The sequence below is a fragment of the Sapajus apella genome, unplaced genomic scaffold, assembly GCF_009761245.1.
Source record: "Sapajus apella isolate SASKATOON/1434 unplaced genomic scaffold, GSC_monkey_1.0 scaffold50, whole genome shotgun sequence".
NCBI lineage: Eukaryota > Metazoa > Chordata > Mammalia > Primates > Cebidae > Sapajus > Sapajus apella.
Window position 1 is genome coordinate 3940748 of NW_022436990.1, and position 13546 is coordinate 3954293.

Below are 13546 nucleotides of genomic sequence, written 5' to 3' on the forward strand. Positions count from 1 at the left end.
GACCTCCCGGGCTGAGGTGATTCTCTCACTTAGCCTCCTGAGTAGCTGGGATTAAAGGCACACACCACCGTGCCCTGCTAATTTTTCTATTTTTTTGGTAGAGATGGGATTTTGCCATGTTTCCCAATCTGGTCTCAAACTCCTGGGCTCAAGGGATCTTCCCCCTTCAGCTTCTCAAACTGCTAGGGTAACAGATGTGAGTCACCACATCTATTTTTTTAGAAAGCAAATTTTCTCTTTGTTGTTTGGAAGACTTCTATGAAGGAATAAGAATTGTGAAATATTAATCCTTTTTTTTTTTTTTGAGACGGAGTTTTGCTCTTGTTACCCAGGCTGGAGTGCAATGGCGCGATCTTGGCTCACCGCAACCTCCGCCTCCTGGGTTCAGGCAATTCTCCTGCCTCAGCCTCCCGAGTAGCTGGGATTACAGGCATGCACCACCATGCCCAGCTAATGTTTTGTATTTTTAGTAGAGACGGGGTTTCACCGTGTTGACCAGAATGGTCTCGATCTCTTGACCTCGTGATCCACCCGCCTCGGCCTCCCAAAGTGCTGGGATTACAGGCGTGAGCCACCGCACCCGGCTATTAATCCTTAAGAGCAGAACTCATGGCCAGGTGTGGTGGCTCACGCCTGTAATCCTAGCACTTTGGGAGGCCGAGGCGGGTGGATCAGCTGAGGTTGAGAGTTCAAAACCAGGCTGACCAACATGGAGAAACGCTGTCTCTACTAAAAACACAAAATTAGCTGGGTGTGGTGGCGCATGCCTGTAATCCCAGCTACTGGGGAGGCTGAGGCAGGAGAATCACTTGAACCTGGGAGGCAGAGGTTGCGATGAGTCGAGATCGAGCCATTTGCACTCCAGCCTGGGCAACAAGTGTGAAACTCCATCTCAAGAAAAAGAGAATAGAACTCAAAAACAAAAAAACCCAAAAAACCAAACAACCCTGAAAGACTGAAGTTGGGTCCAGAAGATCCTGATCCTTATAGTACATCCAAGGATTAAAGTCTTTCATCTTAAAGTACATAAAGACAGATGCAACTGAGTTTGTTATGTATCCTAACATCTATTTCATTGTAATAGGAAAAGAAAACCTTTGATCGACTGAAAACAAAGGGATGATGAGTTGTTAAAAATACTTCATTGAGCTGGATGGTAAAGATGCCTTTCTGGGTACCATGAAATGAATGTAACTACCAAAGATGCTATACTTTGATTTGTTCATCATTGAATTCCAGGATCTTTGTGGATCTTCTCATCAATGTTGCTATGGTCTGAATGTTTGTGTCCCCTTACAATCTCATATGTTGAAATCCTAACTGCTAAGGTGATAGTATTAGAAGATAGGGTCTTTGGGAGGTGAATAGGTCATGAGGGTTGGCCTCTCACGAATGGGATTAGTACCCTCGTAAAAGAGACCCCAGAGGGCTAGCCAGCCCCAATACAGTTAGAAGGCACAATCTATGAATCAAAGCACGTCCTCACTGGACACCAAATCGGCTGGCATCTTGATCCTGGACTTCTCGGCCTCCAAAACAGTGAGAAATAAATTTCTGTTGTTTATGAGCTACCCAGTTGAGGGTACATTATTATAGCAGCCTAAATGTACAAAGCTCTATGTCTTTTTACACTACTCATCCTTAAATCTTGTCACTTTTTGTGAGTGTACTTATTCCATCTTTGTAACATTACCCCTGCTGTTTACATGGTGTGCTGTCAAGAATCCTTGTTAAGGTAGCACCCCAAACCTACTTTATTTGGAGGCTTACACTAATTTTTGGTTTTTGATTCCCATTGCCCTCTTCAGGATTGTATTATAATTTGACAAGCAAATGCATCCTCTTCTACCTTCCAAAACAACTTTAGTATACACATTATAGAAAGGGAAATGTATGTTTGGTGCTGGTATCTTATTTTTCTTGAAGATAAGCTTTGAAGGACAGGGATCGGATCTTTTTTTCTATTCCATAAAATGCTGATATGGCTAAGCTTTGCAAGGTTTTAGGTGTTGTCACATATGTAATTAATTCCAGGGGAAACCCCTCACTGAAGGATGGGGTTGTCTGCGACCACCAAGCTCTAATGTCTTACCAATCTGTTGCTTTCTCATTTTGCTCTTTTCTTGGAAAGAAAAGCATTGAACACATCAAGATGAATCAGCCAAATATTGTACTGTGTGTGTGTTGGGGGGTGGGGGGAGACAGAGTTGAGGTGGCAGAGGCAATGTAGGAGGAAAAAATAGACTAGAATACATAAATAGTACGTAAATTATTCCGGGCCAGAGATCTGGGCCTACTTTGCCTGCATCATATCACCAGCATCTCAGTTGTGTCTGGCACATAGTAGGTGTTCATTAAACATTTGTTGCACTAAGCCAAAGAATGAACTTCTCACTTTTTTCAGAGATGTGGTTTGTGATTCTCGGAATCAACCAGGGTCCTAAGATGTCCTGGAGGTCGTCTCTATTTCTCTCGGTGAGCTAAGGTGTCCCAGTGGCACCAGTTCTCCACTCTTTTTCTGACCTGCAGTGAGTGGGATCCGCAGTGGCTTCGGGGAGCTGGGAAAGGCGCTCCCCCAGCGTCGCCCCTTTCTCGGCCTCGCTGTGCACCGTCCAACGCCCCTCGGCCGCCAGGCTGCCTGGGTCGTCCAGGTGCTTTCGCCCCTTTGGCTTGGTTCCCGCTACCTCTCCTCCCTTCTCGCCCTCTCGATCCCTTTGCCTGCCGCGCGCCATTCTCAATCCTACGCTTAGAAGCTCTGGGGTCTGGTAGCCCGCCCTGGTAACTCTGTGCCCGCCCCTTCCTGCCCCCTTCCGGGCCTCACGCCCCGCCCCCTCCCCTTGACGTGGCAGAGGCGGCGCCAGCCATGTTGGCCGGGCGGAGGTCTTGGCGGAGGCCGGGGGCGGGGCGGCGCCAGCCCTGATTGGGGTGCCACGGACTGCTCCTGCTGGGTGGAGAGGACTGATTTTGCAAAGCGGAGGCTGCGACGGGTCCGGTAGGGGGACAGTGAGGTAAGGGCCGCCTCTTCTCCGCTCCCAGCTGCTGCAGGTGCGCCGCGGGAAGCCGGGGCCGGGTGTCGGCGGCGGGCTGGCGGCTGGGGTCCTGGGGTGTTCCCGGCTCTGCCCTCTCGGTGCTGCGGGCGCAGGCTAAGGGCCGGTCCGCCGTGGGAGCGTTGAGCGCTGAGCCTGCCACCCTCTCATCCACCACGCTCTGCTTCGCTCTGCCGGTGTCAGGGGCCCGGCCGCTTCCCTCAGCTCCCCTGGATTAGGTGGAAAGATGGGAGTCGTGTGGAAAACGGTGGTTCGAGCATCTCGCCCAGCACCCACTCCCACCTCGTGGGCCACCCACCTTCTCCACCCAAGCCCACCATCGCTGCTGGGCCCTTGGACTTCTTATTTCATTCCTTGCTTGATAAGGAGTGTCCTGGACTTTGAACTGAATTGACTACGTCACGCGTAATTCGGCCTTGGAAGTTAAAGGGGTTAAGGGGAAAAGTGCTAGGTAAAGCTAATGCCTTGGGTTTTGATTACAAAGAGTTCAGGTTTCCAACAGGACCAGTCCTATCCCATTGGGCTTCCTTTCCGCCGTAGGTAGTGTTTTCCTATTTGGTGGTAAAGGTGCTACCTGAGCAAAGTCATAGAAAATCTACATGAGTCCCTGGAGTGGGGGTGTGGAATTCCCGTTTTCACGTGAACTCCCTCAACCTCTACCCTCCAAAGCCATGGATAACTAGCCAAATTAACTTGATTTTAAAAAGTTTTAGATTTAAATATAAATGCATGTTAAGTTTTCCTTCTCTTTTTCCTCTGGTAGTGAATGAACATCATTTCAGAAAGTCCAGCTATTTTTAATTGATTTACAGAATTTTAGTGTCAGATGGGACCTTGTGGTTTTCTAGTGCAAGTCTCTCATCTTGCTGATGAGAAAGTTGAGAATTCAGAGGTTAAATTGTCCAAGATCGTAAAGCTCGTAGTCAGAAGTAACTGAAGACAGTTCATTGAGGATTTTACAAGTGAAAAGGAGACTTTTAATTAGCTGCTAACAAATACATCTAATTGGAAGGAACTAAAATTTACTTGGCAAGTAAATTTCCCATTAGATATGAATAAAAGGGCTTAAATTAGAATATTGAAAAACTGTCATAGGGATTGGTCACATATTTGATATACTAGGTTAAAATGACATAATGGTTTGCGTCTTAGCTTTTAGCCCTACCATGATAAATTATTTAAAGTAAATTGTACTGAAATTGAACATTTCTTTAGAATAGTCTTTTGTGTTTTGTATCACTTTTTTTTTTTTTTTAAATAAAGGTTAGTGGCCGGGCATGGCAGTTCACGCCTGTAATCCCAGCCCTTTGGGAGGCCAAGGTGGCAGATCATCTAAGGTCAGGAGTTTGAGACCAGCCTGGTCAACATGGTGAAACCCCATCTCTACTAAAAATACAAAAATTAGCTGGGCATAGTGGCTTGCACCTGTAAGCCCATCTACTCGGGAGGCTGAGGTGGGAGAATCACCTGAACCTGGAAGGTGGCGGTTGCAGTGAGCTGTGATTGTGCCACTGCATTCCAACCTGGGTGATAGAGTGAGACTCCATCTCAAAGGAAAAAAAAAAAAAAAAAACTAGTATGCTAAGTCTGCATTCTAATATAGTGTATGGAATAATATTTCTTTGGTTTAATACTTTCTTTTTTTTTTTTTTGGGACGGAGTTTCACTCTTGTTACCCAGGCTGGAGTGCAATGGCGCGATCTCGGCTCACCGCAACCTCCGCCTCCTGAGTTCAGGCAATTCTCCTGCCTCAGCCTCCTGAGTAGCTGGGATTACAGGCACGTGCCACCATGCCCAGCTAATTTTTTTTTGTATTTTTTTTAGTAGAGACAGGGTTTCACCGTGCTGACCAGGATGGTCTCGATCTCTTGACCTCGTGATCCACCCGCCTCGGCCTCCCAAAGTGCTGGGATTACAGGCTTGAGCCACCGCGCCCGGCCTGGTTTAATACTTTCATGCAAACAGGTTAATATTAGGGGAGAGAGTGCTTGTCAAATAATAACATTTTATGAAAAGCTAGCTTGTAAAAGGACTTTGTTTTAGATATGCCACTGTTGGACATGAGACTAAGCCTGGCAAATTTTGTACTTGAATTCATGATTTTAAGATTGCATGATTTCTACTATGGAAAGGTGAGGGAAGTCAGGGAAGTGTTGTGCATAGCCATGTAATTGAACCAATAAGAAACAGGTGGGACTTTCTTCAAACTACTTCTGGAAAATGAGAAATGTAAGAAGTGTAATAGATGTGATTTAGCAAGCATATCAATCTTAGAGCAGAGAGATTGTGAGGAAAAAATGTGAAGAGAAGGGGAGTTGTGCTCATATATCACTCAGGTGATATTTAGCATGTCTTAATGAGAAGTAAGGATGTGGGTGGAGTTACAATCCAGCTTGTTAACCAGTTGTGGAAACTGAAACCTGGGTATTGTCTGCGTGTGAATTGTCTTCGTGCTAAGACTCCTAGAACTTTTGTTAGTGAGGTTTCCTAATGGTCCTAAGGCAGTGGTTCTTAGGACCCCTAACTTAAATATTATTGAGTATCCAAAGAGAAAAACAACGGTTAAATAGAAGACAGGTGGGTTTTCATATCTATTTCTGCAGTTTATTGTGATACATTATTTTCGTTGAATTGTATGAAGGACTAATTAAGAAATTAAAAGGTTAATTGCAGTGTAGAATCTGAAAGCTTAGGAGTGAACTTTTTTTGTGTGTGAAACAGTCTTGCTCTTCGCCCAGGCTGGAGTGTAATGGTGTGAACTTGGCTTACTACAACCTCCGCCTCCCAGGTTCAAGCCTCCTACTACCTCAGCCTCCCAAGTAGCTGGGACGTGCCAGCACGCCTGGCTAATTTTTATACTTTTGGTAGAGACGGGGTTTCACCATGTTGACAAGGCTGGTTTCGAACTCCTGACCTCAAGTGATCTGCCCGCTTCGGCTTCCCAAAGTGCTGGGATTACTGGTGTGAGCCAGGAGTGAACTTTTTGTACTTTGTTACCTTCAAACCCATTGGTCTATTCTGCACTTTGAAGGCTTATCCACCCATATATGGTATTTTAACATCATGAATTGTTTGAGAGATACTGCTTCACTGAGTAATGCATATCTTCTAAATGTTAATACATTTTGTTATACAATATCAAATCACATTAATACCAACAGTGATCTCATCAGAAAAATCTTTACATATTAGGAACTTGTCAAGCTCATGGTAGCAGGCACAAGTTTTAAAACAATTGAGTATTTGCCTGAAAGCTCAAGTTTTTATCGTTGGCAAAAAATACTATCAGTTGTTTCCTATGAAGTGACAGATTTACTTCATACATTTTTGAGAAAATATCTGTATAATATCTAAGTACTAGTTATGTACCATCCTTGAGAGAATTGAGAAAATAGTCATTCAAAACATCTTTTGTTTTGTGTTCTAGATATTTTAATGCCTTTTGCAGATGTTTTAGATGCATTTTATTTTTTTTGTTATTGCACGTTAGAGTTCTTATTTTTTTATTAACAACATGATATTTCTTATGACTTATTTTGTTTTTTGTCAAATGTAGTCATCCCTGTCCTGATTTCATTTTATTTCTCTCTCTCTCTCTTTTTTTTTTTTTTTTTTTTGAGATGAAGTCTCGCTCTGTCACCCAGGCTGGAGGGCAGTGGTGCGATCTCAGCTCACTGCAACCTCTGCCTCCTGGGTTCAAGCGATTCTCCTGCCTTGGCCTCCCGAGTAGCTGGCACCTGCCACCACGCCCAGCTAATTTTTGTATTTATAGTAGAGACAGGGTTTCACCATGTTGGTCAGGCTGGTCTTGAACTCCTGACCTCGTTATCTACCCACCTTAGTCTTCCAAAGTGCTGGGGTTACAGGCGTGAGCTACTGCGCCCGGCCCAAAATAGTCTTTTCTAAACAAGTTTAGTCTTGGGATTTATCTTTACCCTTTATACGGCTTTGAAAAATCCACAATCTTTTTTGATTAGCATAAGATTTTCTAGCTGTCTCCAAGATTCTGGCACAATAGAGGAAATACTTTATTTTCTTTAATTTTTATTTTCTTATTTCACTTAAAGAAATTTCTTAACTGCTTGGAATGCTTAGATTTGTTAAGCTTTACTTTCTGTAATTTGTTTTATCAAAATGTATTTGAAAGATTTTCTAAAATTAAAATTGTTATATCTAACTCCCCCTGCCCCCCAATAATATCTCTTTTTTCTTTTTTTTTTTTTTTTTGAGACAGAGTTTCACTCTTGTTACCCAGGCTGGAGTGCAATGGCGCGATCTCGGCTCACCGCAACCTCCGCCTCCTGGGTTCAGGCAATTCTCCTGCCTCAACCTCCTGAGTAGCTGGGATTACAGGCACACGCCACCATGCCCAGCTAATGTTTTGTATTTTTAGTAGAGACGGAGTTTCACCATGTTGACCAGGATGGTCTTGATCTCTCGACCTCGTGATCCACTCGCCTTGGCCTCCCAAAGTGCTGGGATTACAGGCTTGAGCCACTGCGCCCGGCCAATATCTCTTTTTTCTTCACTTAAATTTTAGAATCAGTTTCTCCTCCCATCATTGTTCATAGCAACTTTAAACATCCATGTTGGGTTTTCCAGGCACCCAAGGTTCACAGTTCAGTTCTTTTAGCTTAACATCCTTCATCTCTGCTACATAACACTTGAATATTTTTGTCCTCCCACACCTTTAAATTCTTCATCTTCCTTCCATGACTAACCACTGTTGCAATTTGAGAGCATGAGATAGAGCTGTTGCCTACGTAGGAAAGCTGGCATCCTATGTAGGCATTTAGACAGTAAAAATGGAGCTGTCTTTTAACACTGGACCCTCCCCAGGGTGCATCCTCTTTCCCTGGTTAGTAAACTTAAATTAGTATACTGAAATTTAATATCTCAAATTGGATTTTGAAATGCTCTCATAATTTGGAATGTTAAAAATATTCTGAAGTAAGTTTCTGCAAAAGAGGCTAAATGTTATATAAATTGGGGGAACAGTACTTATCAAGCATTTTATTTTTTGTGCTACAAATAGCTTATATTTGCACAATAAGAAACTTACCTGTCCAAAGCAGAAGTCCCGAGTTTTAGGAAAATCTTTTTGTTATATGCCATTAAACATTCTCTTTTATAAAGTTTAGAGAAAACTTTTTTTTTTCCCCAGATAGAAACCATCTGAGTTTTAGAACTTTATAATTTTGAAATCTGTTTATATGCATTCATGTAACTTTCAAAACTGATATGGAAAACATAGGATTTAGGTTTTCCCCCTAATTTTGCATTTCTTTCCTATTTACCCTTAAATAAATAGGACACTTGCTATTTTTTTGTCATCATATTTTAGAATGAATGAAAAAGTGTTAAATACCTCTTATTCAGCCTCACGTGGACATTCAGTAGAGACATTTATTATTTTGTTACGAGTTGCTTGCTGATTTTTTTCTGAGATAAATATTTTCATTTGGTCCTGATTTCTAATGTGTTAATATGGCTGAATGTGGGGAAAACATATGTATTTTAAACCTTTTCTTAAGAGGATCCTGGATTTTAAAATATTTTAAAAATTTGGTACAGAAATAAGAATCAAACTCCACAATGACAACCTATTTGGAATTCATTCAACAAAATGAAGAACGAGATGGAGTCCGATTTAGTTGGAATGTTTGGCCATCAAGTCGACTGGAAGCTACAAGAATGGTTGTTCCTGTGGCAGCCCTGTTTACACCACTGAAGGAGAGACCTGACCTACCACCTATTCAATATGAACCTGTTCTGTGTAGTAGGACCACTTGCCGTGCAGTTTTGAATCCTTTATGGTAAGTAAAATATATAGAAAAACTAATGTGGCAATGTGATTTTAAAATGTAGGGTTTTTTTTTTTTTGCATATTTGTATAAAAATCCCTTTGTTTTTGTTCATAGTAATTTTTTTCAAATTAGGACAAAGAAATCCAGAGAGCTGTAAAATTTGAAGATCCAGTTGTAGTGAGTTGATAATATAAAGAGACCAAATGTAAAAATGTGTCACTATAAAAACTGTTAGATTCCATCAGTGTTTTCTGAATAGCGGCGGTGGCTGTGTGTCAACCCATCTTGTGTCATTAGAAAAGTCATAATTGGCGGGGCATGGTGGCTCATGCCTGTAATCCCAGCACTTTGGGAAGCTGAGGTGGTGGATCACTGCAGTCAGGAGTTTGAGACCAGCCTGACCAATATGGTGAAACCCCGTCTCTACTAAAAATACAAAACTTAGCCAGGCATGGTGGCGTGTGCCTGTAGTCATGGCTACTCGGGAGGCTGAGACAGGAGAATTGCTTGAACCTGGGAGGCAGAGGTTGCAGTGAGATGAGATGGTGCTGCTGCACTCTAGCCTGGGTGACAGAGCAAGACTCCCTCTGAAAAAAAAAAAAAAGAGTCATAATTGAATAACGTGGTGTTCCAAAAATGTTGTGATTTCTGTTGCTTAAGCCAAAATCTTAGAAATCATTTTATTTCTCTTTCCATTCTTTCTCCCCCCAGCCAATCTACTAGCAAATCTGGGTGATCTGCCTCTAGAACATGACGGATTCCGTCTCTTACAGTCTCTTATTCCATCTCTGGTAGTATACTCTGCTTCAAGATACCACCATCTTTTTCCGGGGCAGTTTCAGTATCCTCCTACCTGCTATCCCTGTTTCTATTCTTGTCTTTCAGCAATCTGTTCTCCACCCAGAAGCTACAGTTATATGAATGAAAATCAGATTATTAAAATCTTCCAGTAGTAGCTTCTTATTCTTGGAATAAGAAATCCAAACTCCTTATCAAGACCTGTAAAGCCTTGTATGATCTAGCCTCTGTATATATTTCTGCCTTCATCTTGTATTAGCTATTTTCCTTATTCTCATCTACATAATACTTTAACCCTGTTATCCTCTTTCTGATTCTTGAATATTTCAAACTTATTCCTAACTTGACATTGGTATAGTAGGTGTGCGTTCTACCTGGATTCTTCTGTCTCCAAATTTTCTTGTGATTGGTTCCTTTTCATTCTGGTCATACTTTACTTGTCTATTTAAGAAGGCTGTTTTTTTTTTTTTGGAGACAGAGTCTCGCTCTGTCACCAAGCTGGAGTGCAGTGGTGTGATCTCTGTTCACCACAACCTCCGATTCCCTGGTTCAAGTGATTCTCCTGCCTCAGCCTCCGGAGTAGCTGTGATTACAGGCACACACCACCATGCCCAGCTAATTTTTGTTTTTTTAGTAGGGATGGGGTTTCACCATGTTGGCTAGGATGGTCTCAATCTCCTGATCTGCCCTCCTTGGCCTCCCAAAGTGTTGAGATTATAGGTGTGAGCCACTGTGCCTGGCCAGTAAGAAGGCTGTTTTTTAAAACAGCCCTCTTAAACACATTGTCACATTCTGCTTTGTTTTCTTTAATCTCTTATTACTATGTAAAGTATTTTCAGCTGGGCATAGTAGCTCATGCCTGTAATCCCAGCATTTCGGGAGGCTAAGGTGGGAGGATTGCTTGGCCAAAAAAGCAAGACCCCATCTCTACAGGGGAAAACACACACACACAAAGCAAGACCCCATCTCTACAGTGGAACACACATACACACACAAAGCAAGACCCCATCTCTACAGTGGAACACACATACACACACAAAGTAAGACCCCATCTCTACAGGGGAACACACACACACACACACACACGCACGCACGCACGCACACACACACACGCATACATACATATTTTGTTTTTTGAGACGGAGTTTCGCTCTTGTTACCCAGGCTGGAGTGCAATGGCGTGATCTCGGCTCACCGCAACCTCCGCCTCCTGGGTTCAGGCAATTCTCCTGCCTCAGCCTCCTGAGTCGCTGGGATTACAGGCACACGCCACCATGCCCAGCCAATTTTTTTTTGTATTTTTAGTAGAGACGGGGTTTCACCATGTTGACCAGGATGGTCTTGAGCTCTTGACCTCGTGATCCACCCACCTCGGCCTCCCACAGTGCTGGGATTACAGGCTTGAGCCACCGTGCCCGGCCATACATATGTATTTTTTGAGATGGTTTCACTCTGTCACTCAGACTGGAGTGTAGTGGTGTGATTCTGGCTCTCTGTATCCTTGACATCCTGGGTTCACATTATCCTCCCACCTAAGCCTCCTGAGTAGCTGGGACTACAGGGATGTGCCACTATGCCTGCATGATTGTTAGCATTTTTTGTAAATACTGGGTTTCACCATATTGCCTAAGCTTGTCTTGAACTTATGGACTCAAGCCATCTGCCGCCTCAGCCTCCCAAAGTGCTGGGATTACAGGTGTGAGCTACTGCACCCAGCCAATATTACTGTATGTTAAACATTATAATATAGTCACCATTTAGATGAACTTGTATATGTTGAATGTATGAATTAGATATTGGCAGTTGTGTAAAACTACATGGCTTTTAAAAATTACTTTGTCAATTTGAATATCTTCATGTTTTAGGAAGAAAGTAATTTTATTGAAATTAGGATTTTTGTAAAATTGAACTGAAATATGAACTGATATAGCTTTTCTTTTTTTAAAACAGTCAAGTGGATTATCGAGCAAAACTTTGGGCTTGCAACTTTTGTTATCAAAGGAATCAGGTAAGAAAACCTCCATTGCAGATGTTAATGTTAAAATACTAGTTATGTAGAAAATGCATATTTTAAAAAAGATAAAAATAATTATTTCTCATTTAATGAAAATGCCTTTTTAAAATAATTAAATGATTAGGAAATACTTATTTTCAGTTTAAAATTTTACTATTCTTTCTGGCCAATAATTTGTTACAAATATTTATTTATTTTTTCTATTTGTAGTTTCCACCTAGTTATGCTGGTATATCTGAACTGAATCAGCCTGCTGAACTTTTACCTCAGTTTTCTAGCATTGAATATGTTGTTCTGGTAAGAACGTAAGAACAAATATTTAAGAAAGCTTTAAATACTGAGTAATTTATACCAAAATAATGATTTAATTGTGATGATTTAGAAGAAATCATGCTTAAGTCTCACATTAATTTGATGAAACATTTCAAAGATAAGAACTGTTGAGGTCAGTTTGAGCAGGGTAATTCCTCTATTGTAGCTATTTGATGGGTGGCCAGGATACTGGATAGGTGGTGTGATTTACTATAGTGAGTAGATCAGTAAACAGTAAAGTATCAATCTTGCTTTGTGATTGGAAGATCAGTTAACAAATACTTAGTCAATATGATGTTGGAGTTGGCTGATGTATCCCCCAGGTCTAATTAATGAAAATAATCTTGCATTGGTCCTTCTTAGGAAAATCATTTTTCTTCCCTTTCTGAATACTTAATATAATTGTTTACATATTTAAGTGTGGAAGCAATAATATCTTTTATGAATGTTTTAGAGAAAACAATTATGGTTCACTTGGACCATTCAGTAATTTGTCTAGCCTGGCTAGTTTCTAGTCCTATGAAAATCCAAGACAGGTTTACTAATTATTTTATAAAAGTCAAATGAAAGCTTATGCATGTAGTTAAATAAAGTGGAAAGTGAAATCCCCTCTGTATAACTATACCTAATATTCTTAAACTTAATTTTTTACCTGATGATACATCTTAGATCTCTCTCCATGACTACAAATAACCTGTTTCATTTCTGAAATGACTTTGTTAGGATTCTGTTGTATCTGTTACTTAATTAGTTCCCTATTGACTGTCTTGTATATTGTGCTTTGAAATATGTATTTTTTCTTTTTTGTGAATTTTTTGAAAAGCGTGGTCCTCAGATGCCTTTGATATTCCTCTATGTGGTTGATACTTGCATGGAAGATGAAGATTTACAAGCTCTGAAAGAATCCATGCAGATGTCATTAAGTCTTTTACCACCTACAGCTTTGGTTGGACTTATTACTTTTGGGAGAATGGTTCAGGTTCACGAACTTGGATGTGAAGGCATTTCAAAAAGCTATGTCTTCAGAGGAACAAAAGATTTATCTGCCAAACAACTGCAGGTAAACGACAAGAATGGTAGTTTTCACCTATCTGAACATTATATATGTTTATAAATGCCTTCTGTATGTTTCTAGGAAAATTTTTATTATGAATGACTAATATAATTGTATTATTATAACAAAGGCTTTAAATTCAGTGCTGGCATCAGTTTTCTTTCATGTGCCTTGCAGATTGAAGACCCTTCACTTTTAACTGTATCTTTAAAATTTAAAGTCAAACCAAAGGTATTTTACTAGAGATTTGAAAGGCTTATGGAGAGTCATGCTGAAGGCTAAGAGAGAGCAACCACAGAATATTAGCTTGTTTCTTTTTTTTTCTTAAGAGTTCAGCTTTTTATTGAACATGTTATAAAAGAGGTTTAGTCAAAAAGATCAAAGTCCATGTCATCATCATACTCCTCAGGTTCTTCTTTGTTTCCACTTTGTTTTCCTCAGTGGGGCAGCACTGGTGGTGGGGCAGGACCTCCTGCTGGTGCAACACCAACTGGCAGGTCCACCCGTCCCTGCA

At 41.3% G+C, this 13546-nt stretch overlaps 1 protein-coding gene across 3 annotated transcripts in view; it reads left to right on the forward strand.

Annotated features, from left to right (window-relative positions):
- Positions 1–2879: 2879 nt before the first annotated feature.
- SEC23A (Sec23 homolog A, COPII coat complex component) overlaps positions 2880–13546 on the forward strand; it is a 58627-nt gene continuing 47960 nt past the window's right edge. For all 3 annotated transcript variants that reach the window (XM_032242502.1, XM_032242503.1, XM_032242504.1), the window contains exons 1-5: positions 2880–3008; positions 8622–8863; positions 11603–11660; positions 11877–11963; positions 12802–13038. In XM_032242502.1, the coding sequence (XP_032098393.1) occupies positions 8643–8863; positions 11603–11660; positions 11877–11963; positions 12802–13038 (603 nt within the window). In that variant the 5' untranslated portion in view covers positions 2880–3008; positions 8622–8642. The remainder of the gene's footprint in view (positions 3009–8621; positions 8864–11602; positions 11661–11876; positions 11964–12801; positions 13039–13546) is intronic.